Source organism: Mobula birostris, chromosome 16 (genome assembly GCF_030028105.1).
Source record: "Mobula birostris isolate sMobBir1 chromosome 16, sMobBir1.hap1, whole genome shotgun sequence".
Classification (NCBI taxonomy): Eukaryota; Metazoa; Chordata; class Chondrichthyes; order Myliobatiformes; family Myliobatidae; genus Mobula; species Mobula birostris.
Window position 1 is genome coordinate 61225851 of NC_092385.1, and position 20009 is coordinate 61245859.

Genomic DNA, 20009 nt, shown 5'->3' on the forward strand with positions numbered 1-20009 from the left:
CAACAGTGAGTTCCAGACTCCTCTTCCCATCTGGGTAATAAATGTTTTACTCACCTACCCAATAATACTTCTATCAAGAAGTTTAAAACAGAAGTCGCGTATGTCCAGTTTTCTCCAGCACTTTTGTTTTAGTGTTCAGTTTATGCCCACTGTTTCTAGACCCCTCTATCAATAGTCCTCCCTATTTGTTCTTTCTAGGCTCCTTGTAACTTTATACACCTCAGGTCCACTTTTACAAAGAAAACAACCCATCTTATCCACTCTTCACAATAGCTGATTTATTATCCCCCTCAACCCCATTTTCCTGCCTTCTAGGTCTCTCCAGGGTCTTCATGATGCGGTGGCATCGACCTCCCACATCATGAAGACCCTGGAGAGACTTGTTCTGGAGCTGCTCCAGCCTATGGTTAGGCCACACTTAGATCCCCTCCAGTTCGCCTACCAGCCCCGACTAGGAGTTGAGGATGCCATCGTCTACCTGCTGAACCGTGTCTACGCCCATCTGGACAAGCCAGTGAGCACTGTGACGGTCATGTTTTTTGACTTTTCCAGTGCATTCAACACCATCCGCCCTGCTCTGCTGGGGGAGAAGCTGACAGCGATGCAGGTGGATGCTTTCCTGGTGTCATGGATTATTGATTACTTGACTGGCAGACCACAGTACGTGTGCTTGCAACACTGTGTGTCTGACAGAGTGATCAGCAGCACTGGGACTCCACAGGGGCTGTCTTGTCTCCCTTTCTCTTCACCATTTACACCTCGGACTTCAACTACTGCACAGAGTCTTGTCATCTTCAGAAGTTTTCTGATGACTCTGCCATAGTTGGATGCATCAGCAAGGGAGATGAGGCTGAGTACAGGGCTACGGTAGGAAACTTTGTCATATGGTGTGAGCAGAATTATCTGCAGCTTAATATGAAAAAGACTAAGGAGCTGGTGGTGGACCTGAGGAGGGCTAAGGCACCGGTGACCCCTATTTCCATCCAGGGGGTCAGTGTGGACATGGTGGAGGATTACAAATACCTGGGGATATGAACTGACAATAAACTGGACTGGTCAAAGAACACTGAGGCTGTCTACAAGAAGGGTCAGAGCCGTCTCTATTTCCTGAGGAGACTGAGGTCGTTTAACATCTGTCACACGATGCTGAGGATGTTCTATGAGTCTGTGCTGGCCAGTGCTATCATGTTTGCTGTTGTGTGCTGGGACAGCAGACACCAACAGAATCAACAAAGTCATTCGTAAGGCCAGTGATGTTGTGGGGATGGAACTGGACTCTCTGATGGCGGTGTCTGAAAAGAGGATGCTGTCCAAGTTGCATGCCATCTTGGTCAATGTCTCCCACCCACTACATAATGTACTGGGTGGGCACAGGAGTACATTCAGCCAGAGACTCATTCCACCGAGATGCAGCACAGAGTGTCATAGGAAGTCATTCCTGCCTGTGGCCATCAAACTTTACAACTCCTCCCTTGGAGGGTCAGACACCCTGAGCCAATAGGCTGGTCCTGGACTTATTTCCTGGCATAATTTACATATTACTATTTAATTATTTATGGTTTTATATTGCTATATTTATACTCTATTCTTGGTTGGTGCAACTGTAACGAAAACCAGTTTCCCTCGGGATCAATAAAGTATGACTATGACTACCCATAACCTTTGGCACCTTTACTAATCAAGAACTTATCAACCTCCGCTTTAAATATACCCAATGACTTGGCCCCACAGCCACCTGTGGCAATGAACTCCACAGATTTTCACCACCTTCTAGCTAAAGAAATTCCTCCTCATCTCTGTTCTAAAGGGATGTCCTTCTATTCTGAGGCTGTGCCCTTTGGTCCAAGACTCCCCACTGTAGAAAACATTCTTTCCATGTCCACTCTATCTAGGCCTTTCAATATTTGATAGGTTTCAATGAGATCCTAACCCCCATTCTTCTAAACTAGTTCCAGCATAACCACCCCACTGCTATATTCTATACCTTGACTAATCAAGAAAAGCATTCCACATGCTTCTTTAACCAGAATAATGAATTGCCCCACTACCCCTGTCATCCAAAGCCCCTTTACTCTTCATTACCATTCAATATGCTCCAATTTATTATATGTTGCCTTGCTTCTTTTCTCCACAGAAAAGCATTTCCCTCAGCCTTCGTTGCATGGAATTCCATTTGTCAATCTGCAAACTTCTTTACAGTGCCCCTGACATTTATAACTAAACCAACAAGGGAGCAAACACTGTGCCCTGTGTCTACAGAAGCATTCAACGATACCCTCTGCTTCTGCCTACCAAGCCAAGTTCAGATTCAATTTGCCACTCTCCCATTTTTTAATCATCCACTCATGTGGGATCTTGTCAACAGCCTACTGCAAACCCACACAGACTTTAAAAATGCATTAGCTTTATTGACCTTCCTTGTGTATTATTAAGAAATTTCCATTAACAAATCCATGCCGATTGTCATTCTGTGACTTTCTAAGTTGGTTTACACAATCTCAGACTGATTCAGTATTATGTCCATAACTGGGTTAACCTAATTACTTGGATTACTTTTTCTTCCTTTTTAAATCACAGTAAAACATTAACAGTCCTCCAGTCCTCAGGCACGGAAAATTGAACCTTTGTAGCAAGAGCCTCTGCAATTTCTGGAGCCAAACCCATGTAACCAAAAATATTTAAATTCAGATTGTTAAATTCATCTGATGATTCTGCCTGACTGGCTTACATTCCCTGCTCTTAATGCAAGCTTACAAAATCTACATGATATATTACTTTTGTAATTAAGGAACACACTTTAAATCATTTGCTGCTATTTCTAATTAACAAGTTTTAAACACTTGAAGTCTGCATTGTTGCATACTTGCACTGATAATTTTCTGGTGTGAATTCATGTGCATGTGGGAAATGTGCGTCCCAACGCTGGCAGGGGGTTCTGGAAGTGGTGTGGTTCACCCTCCCTCGGTATCCTATTCCATGATGTTTGAAACAGCTTTTTGTGATCTCCACATCTTTCAGTTTGTGAGTCTTACCTTTGAATTCAAAACAAAAGGACAAAAATTAGAAATACATTTTTATCTATTATTTTAATTCACTGTTCTTTCACATCCAACTTTAAATGTCATCTCATTTGGCTTTTGTACCCCTAGAATGTGTAAAACAGTAAATAAATACAAGTTATTTCTTCAGGCCACTTCTTTTGATAAAGTTCTGTTTGTCCACACCACAGGATTTCTGATTGTCTCATTTGAGACTAAGAGCAGATTGTCCATTATCTTGTTTAACCTAGCAGCACCCTGAAGAGGACATTTAACCTACTCCTCTTCCTGTTTCTATATTTCTTTTATTCTTTGCTTTCTCTTTCCTCTTTTGTACCTGATTGTGCACTTCTTTGTGCTCATCATCATTTCAATTCATTCTCAGATGTCACCCTATTTCAGATTATCCCCAGCAATTTCTCTAATATTGTTATCTCATTTATTTCTCAGTCTATCACAGCAAAAGGTCTCCCTAACACTGAGCACATTTACAAGGAGGCTGCTACAAGAAAACATCATCCATCATCAAGGACCCCCAACATCCAGACCATGCTCTTTGCTTGTTACTCCTTGTAGGAGGTACAGGAGCCTTAGATCCCACACTACCAGGTTCAGAAACAGTTATTACCCTGAAGTAATATGGGTAACTGAACCAATATGGGTAACGTCACTCACCTCACTCTGAACTGATTCCACAACCGTCTGACTCAGTTTCAAGCACTCTACAACTCATGGTCTCAACGTTTTTTTTTATTTTCTCAATTTGTCTTTTTTATGTATAATTTTCATATATTCTATTGTATTTCTTTATTTTCTTATAAATGCCTGCAAGAAAATGAATCTCAAGGTAGTATATGGTGACATGTACATACTTTGATAAGAAATTTACTTTGATTTTGACTTTCAGAACAGTCCTGGACAATTTTAATGATTATCTTTCTTCAAGAAATCTTGGGTACTAGCTTTTTCCTGCTCCTCCGCAAATCTTAGTATCAACCTTTTCTTCCAATCTCACCCTATCTGTACTTTCACCTTGCCTTCTCTGACCTCCAAACAATACTTCCTCAGTAAAGCCTTGTTATGCATCTGCACCTCAGCAAACTAGGCTTGTCAAAACCATTGCTTATTTTTGGCTGACATCCATAGAGAGATACAGGCCTAATACCAGCAGAATGGGATTAGCATTGTAGGCATCGTAATAAGAGTATACAGTACGGATACAGACCTTTCAGCCCAACAAGTTCCTGCAGACTATGTTGTCCACCTAGCTAGTCCCAATTTCCCATGTTTGGCCCATATCCCTCCAGGCCCCTTCCTCCACGTACCTATCAAAGTGCTTCTTAAATGATACTATTGTACCTGCTTCGACTACTTCCTCTTGCAGCTTATTCCATACACTCCCACGCTCTGCAGGAAAAAGTTGCCCCTTATGTCTCCTTTAAATATTTCCCCTCTCACCCTAAATCTAAGCCCCCCTGGCTTTGGACTCCCCTACTCTTTATTCCCTGTATACCCGTAGCTGTGTCACCACCCATAGCTCCAATCTGCTAATTAAATTCATTGACGACACTACACTGATTGGCCTAATCTCAAACAATAAAGAGGGAGCCTATAGAGAAGAAGTCATCACCCTGACACAGTGGTGTCAAGAAGACAACCTCTCCCTCAATGTCGCAAAAACAAAGGAGCTGGTTGTGGACTACAGGAGGAATGGAGACAGGGCAACCCCTATTGACATCAATAGATCTGGAGTTGAGAGGGTAAACAGCTTTAAGTTCCTCGGCATACACATCACCGAGGATCTCATGTGGTCTGCACATACTGGCTGTGTGGTGAAAAAGGCACAACAGCGCCTCTCTCACCTCAGACGGTTGAAGAAGTTTGGTATGGGCCCTCAAATCCTAAGAACTTTCTACAGGGGCACAATTGAGAGCGTCCTGACTGGCTGCATCATTGCCTGGTATGGGAACTGTACTTCCCTTAATCGCAGGATTCTGCAGAGAGTGGTGCAAACAGCCCAGCGCATCTGTAGATGTGAACTTCCCATGATCCAGGACATTTACAAGGACAAGTGTGAAAAAAGAAGGATCATTGGGGACCCGAGTCACCCCAACCACAAACTGTTCCAGCTGCCACCATCTGGAAAACGGTACCGCACCATAAAAGCCAGGACCAACAGACTCCGGGACAGCTTCTTCCACCAGGTCATCAGACTGATTAATTCACACTGATTGTATTTCTGTTATATTGGCTGTTGTTGTACATACTACTTACTACAAATGACTATAAATTGCACATTGCACATTTATTCAGAGACGTAACGAAAAGATTTTTACTCCTCGTATGTGAGGGATGTAAGTAATAAAGTCAATTCAATTCAATTCAATTCAATCCATCTGAGCAAGCTCCTCTCTCATGCCTCGGTTATTCCCTTTATCCCACTGCAATATAGATACATGCAAGTTATGCTTCTTCTCTCAAATTGCAGTATGAATTCAATCATATTATGATCATTGTCTCCTAAAGGTTCCTTTATATTAAGCTCCCTAATAAGATCTGGGTTATTACACAACACCCAATCTAGGATAGCCTTTCCCCGAGTAGGCTCAAGCACAAGCTGCTCTGAAAAGCCATCTCGTAGGCATTCAACAAATTTCTTCTCTTGCAATCCAACACCAACCTGATTTTCTCAATTTTGAAATCCCCCATTACAATTGTGTCATTATCCTTATTACATGCCCTTTCCAGTTCCCTTTGCAATCTCAACCCCACATCTTGGCTACTATTTGGAGGCCCAGATATGATTCCCATAATGGTTTTTTTATCCTTGCAATTTCTTAACTCCACCCACAAATATTCAATATTCAGTGACCCTGTGTCTCTTTCTAGAGAAGTAATTCCATCTCTTACCAACAGAGCCACACCACCGCCTATACCTTCCTGCCTGCGCTTTCAGTACAAAGTATATCCTTTGATGTTAAGCTCCCAATTTTGGCCATCTTTCTGCCATGACTCAGGGTTAGCCACAACGTCATACCGACCAATCTCTAATTGCGCCACAAGTTCATCCACCTCTTTCCAAATGCTACACACATTTAAATACAGCACCTTCAGTCCTGCAATCTTCACCCTTTTGAATTTTGCCTATATGGTACAACTTAACTCTTTGCTATCTGCATTTGTACCCAATCATTTGTTTGTCCTTCCTTACATTCATGTTACATCCGTCATCTACTTGTAAACCTGCTGGTTCCCATGCCCCTGCCATATTAGTTTAAACCACTCCCAAAAGCTCTAGTAAATCTGCCTGCAAGAATATTGGTCCCCCTCAGATTCAAGTGCAATTAATCCCTTTTGTATAGGTCACACCTGCCCCAGAAGAGGTCCCAATTATTCAAAAATTGAATCCCTGCTCCCTGCTCCAATTCTTCAGCCATACATTTATCTGACACACCATTCTATTCCTGTTCTCACTGTCATGTAGCACAGGCAGCCATCCTGGGATTACTACCCTTGAGGTCTTGCTTCTCAGCTTCCTTCCTACCTCCCTGTATTCTGTTTTCAGAACTTCCTCCCTTTTTCGTACTATGTCATTGGTACCAATATGTACTGCAGCTTCTGGCTGCTCACCCTCCCTTTTCAGGATATTGTGGACACGTTCAGAAACATCTCAGACCCTGGCACCTGGGAGGCAAACTACCACCCATGTTCCCTTTCACATCCACAGAATCGCCTATCTGTCCCCCTGACTATAGAGACCCCTGTAACTGCTGCCATCATCTTCAGCTCCCTACCCTTCTGAGCCACAGGGCCAGAATGGATCAAGCATACAAGGAAGCCCTCTGTAGTTAACAAGGGGTTAGAACTCAGTAGATATTAAGAGTAATTTCTTGAAGGACAATGGTTTCTGGTTCTGCATTCCATCCTACCACACCTCCCATCCCATATCTTTAACCCATTAAGAATAAACACCATCAGAAACATAGATTGATCAGTCTAATTCCTTGTAGGAGGTTACTTACTGCACTTCCGTATGTTGCAGTATTCACGCTCCACGGCAGGGTCAGTTGTATAACACCAGGGTAAGGGTGAGCCATCGGGATTCCGACAGTAATTGTCATCCAAGTTCTTTTCAGGATACCTTAAATCAACAAGAGAAGAGATAGAACAGATATTACCAATTGTATCCTACCTGTGCTGCAAGGAGATGATTTACCATAACCCTACTACTGCAAACTTGAGCTGGGACGGAAGGATTAACCTGCTGCACTTTTACCTGGATTTGAAATCAGTCCACATTGAAAGCCTGCTGTGTGGCCTTTTCCCTGGCATTGCTCCTTGATGTAGTGGACAAGCAAGTTACTCTAGTGAATGTCGGAGCTATCCTGATACCAAGGAGGACAACCCAGAATTCCAGCCACTTTGCCTTTGTACACTAGTAATCTTCCGTCCGTGGACTCACTTTACACCACACGCTGCCGGAGCAGTGCTGCCAAGATAATCAAGGACACGACCCACCCAGCCAACACACTTTTCATCCCTCTTCCCTCCAGAAGAAGGCTCAGGAGCTTGAAGACTCGTACAGCTAGATTTGAGAACAGCTTCTTTCCAACTGTGATAAGACTTCTGAATGAATCCTGACCCCGATCTGGGCCATACCCTCCAAATATCCGGACCTGCCTCTCGATTTTTTTGCACTACCTTACTTTCCATTTTCTATTTTCTATTTATGATTTATAATTTAAATTTTTAATATTTACTATCAATTTGTACTCCAGGGAGCAGGAAGCACAGAATCAAATATTGCTGTGATGGTTGTACGTTCTAGTATCAATTGTTTGGTGACAATAAAGTATAAAATATAAAGTAAGTAGTCCCTTTTGCATTCATTGTGTCCTTCTGTGCCTTGTCTATCCAACTGCCTGTCTAAATGCCCCTTAAACATTGTCATTGTATCTGCGCCTATCACCTCCTCTGGCAGCTTTCTCCAGAAATCAACTACTCTCTGTATGGAAAACTTTTTCCTCAGAACCCCTTTGAAAATCCTCCCTCATAACTTAAACCAATGCCCTCTTGCTTTTGACACCCCTACTACAGGAAAAAAAACTTCTGAATATCTACCATATTTATGCCTTTCATCATTTTATGTATCTATGAGGTCAACCCTTAGCCTCCTTCATTGGCTGATATAGAGTGGAACTATAGATTCGGGCTGTTGACCTGTACAGATAAAAATGTCTTTGTTACAAAAGAACTCAATGTTTGTTCTAGACTAGCCAATATGCCAATCTATTCTAGAGCTAACTGCTCATGTAGGATGATGTGTTAATTCCAGGGTTAGAGAAAACCCTGAATAACAAATTGTGTAGCACCAACTCTCTGGTATAAAGCGGCTAGTATGGAGAACATGCTTCAACGTTAAAAACATAAGGAATACAAATAGTTGACTGGTTAGCTCCTTACACTGCTCCAGCATCCAATATCATCTTTTACCTCACATTACATTCCTGCACTAATCACATACCCCTTTGATTCTATAGTATCCAAATATCTACAGGTCTCCCCCGCCATCCGAAGGTACAGCGTTCCTATGAAATGGTTCGTAAGCCGGAATGTCGTAAAGTGAAGAAGCAATTACCATTTATTTATATGGGAAAAATCTGTGAGTGTTTGCAGACCCAAAAAATAACCTACCAAATCATGCCAAATAACACATGAAACCTAAAATAACAGTAACATATAGTAAAAGCAGGAATGATATGATAAATACACAGCCTATATAAAGTAGAACTACTTTTCTACAATCATTGCCGCACTGTCCACCGTAGCAAAAATCTTACGCAAGCGCTCTCAGCACAAACTCTCTCCAGTAACCTTTAAGCTATGAAGCTGCCACATCATATCAAATAACACATAAAAATACACAGCCTAAATAAAGTAGAAATAATGTGTGTACAGTGTAGTATCACTTACCGGAATCGGAAAGACAGCGCCAAGCACACTGATGATAGTGTGTTAGGCTGAGTCATCGGAGGTTGGGGTGGTGCAGTGGTCCCCAACCTCCAGGCCGCCGACTGATACCGATTCGCGAAGCATGCAGGGGTACAGCGGTGGCCAGGATGCACCCGGCACGTCTTTAAGAAAAAAAGCCGAAATAAACAAACTAATTAATTAAGTGCCGCCCGGCACATAATCGCCTCTGATCTGGGCTGACATTTACGTGCCGGGCGGCACCTAATTAATTAGCTTGTTTATTTCGGCTTTTTTTCTTATAGATGTGCTGGGTGCGTTCCGGCTACTGCTGCATTCTTCGCAGCAATGTATCGGTCCGCGGCCCGAAGGTTGGGGTGGTGGGGCACTGGGGTGTCATCTCATTGTCATCTGTTTCCATCAGGGCAGGCAGGTCATCTTCTTCTATGTCTGCCTGCCTCTATGTCAAAGGTTGAGGTTCGTCGTCTGCTGTGGCTGATGTGGAAGGCTTGAAAAACGACAGTATGCTTGACTGCTTAGCCTCACGCATTTTTCTATCATACAGTTGTTCGTAAGCACTCAAACCATGCTGCAAATATGCCCTAAACCTATGTACCCTTTCAAAATTAAAGTCGTATTTTTCTGCAGTCATTGCAGTGAAAATCTCACGTTGTTGCTTCACGTTCAGTTCCTGGACAACTTCACTTTTGGTCCGTTTGCTACTGCATTCGGTTTCAATTGTTATCCTTTCCTCTTCCAATTGCATCAGCTCTTCATCAATCAGTTCTTGGTCATGGGATGCCAAAACCTCTTCAACATCATCTTCAACTTTCAAATCCCTTACTCACTCTTCCTTCAGTTAGTCCTGACGAAGGGTCTCGGCCTGAAATGTCGACTGCACCTCTTCCTAGAGATGCTGCCTGGCCTGCTGCATTCACCAGCAACTTTTATGTGTGTTGCTTGAATTTCCAGCATCTGCAGAAGTCCTGTTGTCAACATCATCTTCGTCAACTTCCACAAGCCAAACTCACTTTGTCCTTACTTCGTTCACCACAATCGAAACGTTTAATTATGTCTAGTTTTACGCTAAGTATAACACCCTTACGAGCTCTTTTAGGCTTTTCCGATACCTTAGAACTCATCTTGCTAATGGATGCTCAAAATAAATCGACATAAATCACAGATGTTCACAGGTACGTGTTTAAGCAATGCTGGCTAGAATGCAGTTCCGGGGGAGGAGCTTGGCTGCCTTTTTTCGCACGCTGCCTTTTTTCGTAACAGTGAAAACACCTTCTGTTAGCAAAAACAGGTAACTAATGTAGGTCTTTCGTAACAGTGAGATGTCGTAAAGCGAACGTTCGAAAAGCAGGGGACACTTGTATCTGTTTCTGTCCTGAATATACTCTGAGAACCCGCCCCCCCCCCATAGTCTTTGGAATCCAAAAACTATCCAAAGATCTACCTTCATCTGGGAGAAGGAGTTGTCTCTCATCTCCGCCCTGAATGGTAGCTACTTATTTTGATCAACATACACAAAATGCTGGAGGAACTCAGCAGGTCAGGCAGCATCTAGGAAAAGAGTACAATTGACGTTTCAGGCCAAAGCCCTTCGGCAGGACTGGAGAATAAAGCTAGGGAGTAGATTTAAAAGGTGGGGGGAGGAGAGAGAGAAACACAAGGTGACAGGTGAAACCTGAAGGGGGAGGATGAAGTAAAGAGCTGGGAAGTTGATTAGTGAAAGAGACAGAAGGCCATGGAAGAAAGAAAGGGGGGGAGGAGCACCAGAGGGAGGTGATGAGTGGGCAAGGAGGTAAGGTGAGAGAAGGAAAATGGGATGGGAAATAGTGAAGGAGGAAGGGTGGGGGCATTACCGGCAGTTTGAGAAATCAATGTTCATGCCATCAGTTTGGAGGCTACCCATACGGAATATAAGGTGTTGTTCCTCCAACCTGAGTGTGGCCTCATCATGACAGTGAAGGCCATGGATGGACATATCAGAATAGGAATGGGAGGTGGAATTAAAATGGGTGGCCACTAGGAAATCCCACTCTTCCTGGCAGACGGAGTGTAAATGCTTGGTGAAGTGCTCTCCCAATCTATGTCAGGTCTCATTGATATACAGGAGGCCACACCAGATACAGTAGATGACCCCAACAGACTCACAGGTGAAATGCCGCCTCAACTGGAAGGATGGTTTAGGAGCCTGAATGGTAGTGAGGGAGGAGGTATTTTGATATTGGGACCCTTGATTCCAGATACTCCATCATTCCTGCATATGGCCTGTCCAACTCGGTAAGATCGTAAAATGTTTCAGTGAGATCCAAATGATACATTAAATAATCTTCTAAACTCTAGACAGTACAACTCTAATCTCTTCTCATTACAAGAAATCCTCAACCTGGGATCAGGTGAATGTTTGCTGCACTCTATTACAGGTGCATCCTTTCTCAGGTAGGGAGACCAGATCTGTAAGAATCCTACCCACAACTGTCTGTTTCTAAAATCTGAACAGTACAGTAGTTTGTCAGGGAAGGATTGTCACTCTAAAGGCTACTCCTTAAAGTTTCCTAGGACAACTCATCTGTCAATCACAGGTCATTCAGCAACACAAGCCTGTTCAGCTATTTACCAGGATCAAGTACTTCACTCTCTGTATCAACCCTTACAACATGCTCTAGTTAATATCCTTATTATCCTCCACAATCCTTTCCAGCAATGGTCTATACCCTACCAGTCCGGTGGGATAAATGTTCCTTGCTGCTCACTGCACCTTCTACCAATCACCGTACTTTCACGATTAGTGTTGGGAGTGGAAGATGTAGCACAGGTTGGTGTAGAATATTGAGGCTGTAGCCCAGACACATTGGGAGAAGAAGGATTCTGCTTTGTACCCAGTCTTCCCATGAGTGAGCCGAAGATGCTTAATGGTGAAGTTGTGGTCCGAGTGGCCCTGCTCCCATAGAAAACAGAGCTTCTACTTGAGCTTTCAACACCAACAAAACCATCACCATTTCTTGGAATTAACAATCACACAATATACGAGAGAGATCCTGTTGGGATTCTCATGTAGAGGAAGCACCAATTCTCAGCTGGGAAACTCCAGTACCAGGTAAGAACGTTAGAAGAAGACAAGATCCTGTGGTGTTCTGCCTTGCACACATCAGCTAAAATTGAATCCCGAACAAAGGTAACATGGGTCTGATATGGAAGGGAAAGAAGGTGTTACTAGGCTCCCTCCATCCACCGCATTTTCCAGTGACTTAACTGCAGGTTCCTGGCACTTTCTGCCACTTTTTCAAGACAGCTTTGGAATAGGCCATGGCATCAGTGGATGTAAGGGACATTGATTACAACTTGGCTTTTAGAACACAGAACATTACACACAGTATGGCCCATGATGTTGTGCCAAACTTTTAACCAATTCTAAGATCAATCTAACTCTTCCCTCCTATATAACCCTCCATTTTTCCATGTGTCTAAGTGTTTGTTAAATGCCTCGAATGTATTTGCCTCTACACTACTCTGGCAGGGCATTCCACACACCCACCACTCTCTGTCTAAAAAGTTACCTCTGACAGCCCCATACTTTCCTCCAATCACTTTATACTTATGCCCCCTCTTATGAGCCATTTCCACCCAGGGAAATTGTCCCTGGCTATCCACTCAATCTGTGCCTCTTACATCTTGTACAACTCTATAAAATCACCTCTCATCCTCCTTTGTTACAAAGTGAAAAACCCTAGTTCACTCAACCTATCCTCATAAGACATGCTCTCTAGTCCAGAGAGCATCCTGGTAAATCTCCTCTGCACCCTCTCTTAAGATTCTATATCCTTTCTATAATGAGGTGACCAGAACTGAACACAATATTCCAAATGTGGTCTAACCCAGGATTTTATAGAGTTGCAACATTACCTCACTGCTTTTGGACTTAGTCCCCCAACTAACGAAGGCCAACACACCATATGCATCTTAGAAACCCTATCAACTTGTGAGGCAACTTTGAGGAATTTATCATTGTGGACCCCAGAGTCACTCTGTTCCTCCACAATATATTGTGTATGTGGTAGATCAATAGATTGGAGATGGTGAATCCAATAATATCCACATTTCTCAGTGATAATTGTGTTCTTGTTTTAAATCTGAACTTGGTGTCATGTACTTCTCTGGCTGGTACTTGTGTTCATGAGGATAATTGAGATCCCAGCGTTGACACTCTCGTCCACTTGCTGTGTGATCCATGAAGCCAGCGTAATCCTCACCGTTGCACATCACACAAACATCTGAGCAGAAAAACAAGAAACACGCTGATGAGCATTCATTTAGGAGCTTCACGCAACCCCCTTGTGAATTTCCTCTCATCATTTCCATTGCACTGACTCAGCAAAGAGACAGCAGATGTCTCAAATCAAGGTTCTACTTTGACCTGTATTTCCTATCTCCCAACAAGATAGGGGACTCACCATGTGAATCATTCAATAATTGGAGCAGGAATATGGAACAATGAAAAAGTAATAGGATGGTTCCTCTACTCACTCCACCCTTCACATTCTGCTATTTAAACATGATTTTTTTTCACTTTTCATCTCCAATAGAGTCACTGAGGAGAAATGTTGATTCTGTCTCTTTGTCCAAAGATGCTGCCTAATCTGCTGGATGTTTCCAGCAATTTCTTTTCATTTTGATCAGGGCTTAAGATCCCTGTTCTTCATTCACCACTCTATAAGATCATAGATTATCTGACCTATGGCCTTACTGATTCCATAACCCTGTCATCCAAACATCCGTTTCAGGCTTGAATATATGGATCTGAATTTTTCAGATGCCTGAAGTAGATAATTTCATATTCTGGAAAAAAAATCCCTAATTCCTCCCCAACTTAGACTTAAATAGCAAGCCATTAAGCCTATCCCATCTAGTTGTAGGCTCCTGCAACAGAGTAAAAATATTTAGAGCATCAAGCCTCCTCTGAATGAGATCTCTTCTAATTCTTCTAAATTTCTCAGGAGTATAGGCCTGATCTGCCCATTTGCTTCCTCATTAGACAGTACTTCCATCTAATGGATCTATCTAGTGAATCTATTCTGCTATGCTTTTAAAAGTATAAATTTGCTGACAACACCATTTTTGGCAGCATTTCAGATGGTGACGAGGAGGCGTACAGGAGCAAGATAGATCAGCTGGTTCAGGTGTGTCATTGCAACAACCTTGCTCAACATCAGTACGATCAATAAATTGATTGTGGACTTCTGGAAAGGGAAGACAAGGGAACACACACCAGTCCTCATCGAGGGATCAGAAGTGGAAAGGGTGAGCAGTTTCAAATTCCTGGGTGTCAACATCTCTGAGGATCTATCCTGGACCCAGCATATTGATCCAATTACGAAGAAGGAATGACAAGACCTATGTTTCATTAAGAGTTTGAGGAAAATTGGTATGTCACCAAAGACACTCACAAATCTCTACAGATGTACTGCGGAAAGCATTCTTAACTGGTTACATCACTGTCTTGTATGGTGGGACCACTGCACAGGACTAGAAAAAGTTGCAAAAAGTTGTAAACTCAACCAGCTCCATCATGGGCACGAGCCTCTCCAGCATCCAGGACACCTTCAAAAGGTGATGCCTCAAAAAGGCAACATCCATCATTAGGGAACGGGAACTCATCACCCAGAACATGCCCTTTTGCGCTTTGCTACTATCAAGGAGGTGGTATAGGAGCCTGAAGATACACATTGAACATTTCAGGAACAGCTTCTTCCCCTCTGCCATTAAATTTCTGAATGGAAAATGAACCCATGAACACGTCCTCAGTATTTAAGTACTTATTTAGTTGATTTTAATATATACTTATTGTAATTTATAGTTTTATTACAATGTATTGTAATGTACTGCTGCTGCAAAACAACAAATTTCACAACATATGCCAGTGATGTTAAACCAAATTTTGATTCTAATGTGGATAAATATATACTCGGTTTAAATAGGAGGCCAAACCTGCGAAGAGTACTCCAGGTGTAATCTCACCAATGCAGCAGTATGTTCTTAGCTTTCAATATCATTCTACTTACTGTAAAGCCTAACATCCACTTAATTCTTAATTACTTGCTGTTTGTGCTTGCTAACTTTCTCTGTTTCTCAAACACAGACCTTTCTGAATGTCAGCATTCAATAGTCCCATACCATAATATCGAGTTTTTTCGTCCCTTGCTCCAATGTAGACAACCTAACACTCCCTTATTAAATGTCATCTCCCATATTTCCATCCACTTACAGAAACTCTGCATTCTTCTCACATCTTACAAAGATTAATTGGCAAAACTTGGATATACAACATTGCTCTTGGTTCAAATGATTAGATTATAAATTGCTGATCCCTCTTGCACCCCACTTGTTACAACTTATCACTTGAAATGGCCTTTCATTTTTTGTCTGTTAACAAATCTTCCCTTTATAGTTCAATATTTTCCTCAATTTCATGTACCCTGAACTTGTGCTGTAATTTTCATGTGGCACTTTATCAAGTGTTCATTTTGGACATACAGATATGTGATATCTGCTAGGTCCCCATTGTCTACTGACATCCTTAGAGTGCTAATAGATTTGTTAAACATGATTTCCTTTGCACAGAACTATGCAGACTTGGTCTAATCACATGAGGTTTTCAAAGTCATCTCTGCTCACTAAATTAAATTTGGATTTCAGCGCTGACCAACAACTGATTTCAGGTGAAGTGGCCTGTAATTTGTAGAGTTCTCTCTCCCTCATTTCTTGAATCGTAGCATTTTAATTACTGTTTCAAAACTACTGTGATCTTTCCAGAATTGAGTTAATTTTGGAAGGTACTTACCAATGCATCCACCTTATTTTAAATCTTAGGATACAGACTGACTGCCTTTTCTCAAATAATAACATTTTTTCTAAGTTTCTCACTTTCTTTTGTCTTTATGTAGCTATTTTGGTAAGATTTTGATACATTTACAAGTGAAGTCTGGTGCAAAATATGTGTACTTGAAGTGAGGTTCATTCCAACAAGTATCTCCCTCCTTTACCATACCAGTGTTTGTAACCCATGGACAGGTACCCCCTCTCTCACACTACTCCTTACATGCTTTCAACTCTATGAAATGCTTGACTCTGTGCTAATTTCCAGGTGACTAAGGTAGTTTTCCAGATCATGCATCACGGTATCGCAGTAGCTGGAAACTATAGACCAGCGAGTCTCACATCAATGGTAGGGAAGTTCTTAGGGATAGGATTTATGAGCATTTGGAAAGCCAAGGCCTAATTAGGGAGAACCAACATGGCTTTGTGCCGGGCAAGCCATTTCTTACTAAGTTGACTGAGTCATTTGATGAAGTGACAAGTGATTGATAAAGGCTGTGATGCTGTCTGCATGGATTTTAGTAAGACGTTTGATAAGGTCTGTCCTGGGAGGGGAGGGTCCCTCAGAAGATTAAGATGCATGTGATCAATGAAGAATTGGACATTTGGATTCAGAACTGTCTTGCCCATAGAAGACAGAGGGTGGTGGTCGATGGAACTTATTCTAGCTGGAGATCTGTGATTAGTGGTGTTCCGCAGGGATCTGCACTGGCGCCTCTGCTGTTTGTGATGTATATAAATGACCTGGATGAAAATGTAGATGGGTGGATTTGTAAGTTTGCAGATGATATGAAGATTAATATTGTGGATAGAGTAGAAGGCTGGCAAAGATTACAGCAAGATATAGATCAGTTGCAGATATGGACAGAGAAATGGCAGATGAAGTTTACCCCAGATAAATGTGTTGCCCTTTGGTAAGTCAAATGTAAAGAGACAGTACACTGTTAAGGGCAAGCCCAGAGGGATGGACAGAGGGATCTTGGGATCCAAATTCATAGGTCCATGAAAGTGACTACAGAGATTGGTAAGGGGATTAAAGCACATGACACGTTTGCCTTTATTAGAGAAGGCACAGAGTTCAAAAGTTAGGAAGTTATGTCGCAGCTTTATAAAACTCTAGTTAGGCTGCATCTGGAGTATTGCATGGAGTCCTGACTGCCCCATTATAGGAAGGATGTCGAGGCTTTGAAGAGGGTACAGAAGAGATTTACCAGGATGTTGCCTAGATTAGAAGGCATGTGCTATAATGAGAGCTTGGACAAACTTGGGTTGTTTTCTCAGGTCCTGATGAAGGGCTTCAGCTTGAAACCTCGACTGTTTATTCCTTTCCATTGATGATGGCTGACCTGCTGAGTTCCTCCAGCATTTTGTATGTGTTGTTCTGGATTAACTCTGCAGAATCTCTTGTGTTTCCAATTACAGTTTCACTTTGATCAACTACTTTGTCCAGCCCTGAGACACTGCCACCAAGTGGCATTACCGTCACTCATGGTCACTGAACATAGTGTCACTGGCTGCAAGGAGAAAAATCTTCAGAATAGAAGTAAAACTCTGAGTTGAAAATGTCTACCTCTGAGATTCTCTTATTTATCAGAGGTCCAATGCTTTCCATCAATGACCTGGTCATTAGATTCTATCACATTTCCAAGCTGAGAATGAATGATGATAGTTGGACAATAAAGAGTGGTTGAATGACTTTGATGTTGTTGTGAAAGAGTATCTACTTAATACATTCCATATTCTATAAAAGGTAGGAGTGAATAGCTGTCAGGTAATGTTACAGCTCTATAAAACCCTGGTTAGGCCCATTTGGAATATTGTGTTCAGTTTTGGTTGCCTCATTATAGGAGGGATGTGGAAGCTTTAGAGAAGGTGCAGAGGAGATTTATCAGAATGCTACCTGGATTAGAGAGCATGTATTAAGAGGATAGGTTGAGCAAGCGAGGGCTTTTCTCTTTAGAGTGAAGAAGGATGAAAGGCAACTTGATAGAAGTGTACAAGATGATAAGAGGCATAGATCGAGTGGATAGCCAGAGATTTTTTCCCAGGGTGGAAATGCCTAATACCAGGAGCAATAATTTTAAAGTGATTTGAGGATAATACGGGGGGTGGAGGATATGTCAGCGAAAAGTTTTTTTACACTGAGAGTAGTGGGTGCATGGAACGCCCTGAGACAGATGGAAGTAGAGGCAGATATGTTAGGGATACTTAAGAAGCTCATTTTAGGCACGTGGAAGCCAAAAATATGGAGAGCGGTGTAAGAGGCAAGGGCTAGATTGATCTTAGAGTAGGTTATTTATTTAATTTACGTTTTACTTGTGAAAGCTATTTATCTGATGCTATATCTGCAGCTGCAGCAAGCAAGTTTTCATTGCACCTCTGCCTACCAGCCCTTATGCATATGTCAATAAACTCAATTTTGACGTTGACTTTGATTAACCTGAACCTTTCATTGATTATTTGCAGCACATATTATTGTGTAACACAGGAGGCCACTTGGCCCTTTGGGCCAATGCTGGCTACATAAGAGGGCCCATGATTAATTCCACATCCCTACACTTTCCCTAGCCAGGCAATTTGGTCTGCTTCTCAAGAAAAATCCTTCTGAAAGTTTCCACAGAATTTGCTCTCACCACCTTTTCAGATGCTTCACTCTGGTTCTCAGTAACACCTCCTTGTCTGTCCTCCAGTTCTACTGATTTTCTCAAATTTGAAAACACTTTTTATTTAATTTCATATTTCTGAACACAAAGTAAATCTCCCCTTACTTTCCTAGCTCTAAGAAGAACAACGCTGCCTCTCTACATTAAGTCCTCTCCAGATTACAAACAGCCAATGCACATACAGCCTGTACAATAACAAGTGTATGGGAGACTGAAGGAATGGATTTGTTATCTGCAGTGGGTTGCAGGCATCTTCTACCACCTGGGAACTCAGCAACCACATTTTTGACTTGTGAACTGTCACCTGGGGATGACCTGTACTCTCCAAACCTCCCTCAATCATAGTACTTTTCAACTGAAATAAAACTAGAGAATGCTGGAAACATTTAGCAAGTCTGCAATGCCTGTGCAAAGAGAAACAGAGTTAACTTTTTAGATGAAAAAACCCTTCTTCAAAACGAATGATTAGAACCAGAACCTGTTGAGCGAGTCTGTTAAACATCTTCTCTGAAGCCTCAATATCATTCCTAAAGCACAATAGTCAGAATTGGATACAATATTAATGTCTAAATGTTATTTATAAAGGCAAAGTTTTAGGAATAGCTTCTTCCCTCTCACCATCAGATTTCTAAACTGAACCCATAAACACTATCTTACTAGTTTCCTCCATTTTTGCACTACTGATTTATTGTTTATATATTTCTTTTGTAACTTACAGTATATTTTATATATTGCACTGTACTCTTGCTGCAAAATAACAACTTTCACAGTTGTCAGGGATAATAAACCTGATTCTGATTCAAAGTAACAGTCCTGCTTAGAAGGTCATGATTGAATGATATATGATAGAAAACGGGGACACCTCCTTTTCCCTTATTGGGGAGAGAGCGAGCCTGCGATATGCTGAATACTAGGTGAACGAGTAGTCTTTGGGATACTGCAAGTCTGTGTCTTTATTGATGCTTTGCTGCACGCTTGAGGGCTCGGTGGGGGGGGCGCTAATATTTTTTTTGCTGGTGGGGGAGGGAGGATTGTTGCTTTGCTGCTGCTTATGCATGGGAGGGGGAGCTGAGGGGGGGCTTTGGGGTTCTAACATTTAACTGTCACTCACTCTTTGGGGCAGTCCTCTGTTTGTGAAGGATGGTTGCGAAGAAAAAGCATTTCAGGATGTATATTGTATACGTTTCTCTGACATTAAATGTACCTTTGAAACCTATATGGAACATTATGCTGTAGTGTTCAGGCAATAAAAGAGAGTTAACTTACATTACTAAAAGGTCTTTCATGGGCTCAGATGTTCATTGTGCCTAACATGACATTAAGCACTAAAATACTGTTGTAATATTGAACTACATCAGCAAGTTTGCACTTATTTATTTAGTTTTATTTAGAGATACAGTGTGGAACAGGCCCTTCTGGTGCAATGAGGCACGTTGCCCAGCAACCCACCTAA

The 20009-nt window shown here is 42.0% G+C and overlaps 1 protein-coding gene across 1 annotated transcript in view; it reads right to left on the reverse strand.

Annotated features, from left to right (window-relative positions):
• Positions 1-20009, reverse strand: part of mst1 (macrophage stimulating 1) — a 91275-nt gene that overhangs the window by 34700 nt on the left and 36566 nt on the right. Inside the window, exons 6-8 of the mRNA XM_072280138.1 lie at positions 13171-13291; positions 7061-7179; positions 2864-3032 (exon numbers count right to left, since the gene is read on the reverse strand). Coding sequence (XP_072136239.1) covers positions 2864-3032; positions 7061-7179; positions 13171-13291 — 409 coding nt within the window. The remainder of the gene's footprint in view (positions 1-2863; positions 3033-7060; positions 7180-13170; positions 13292-20009) is intronic.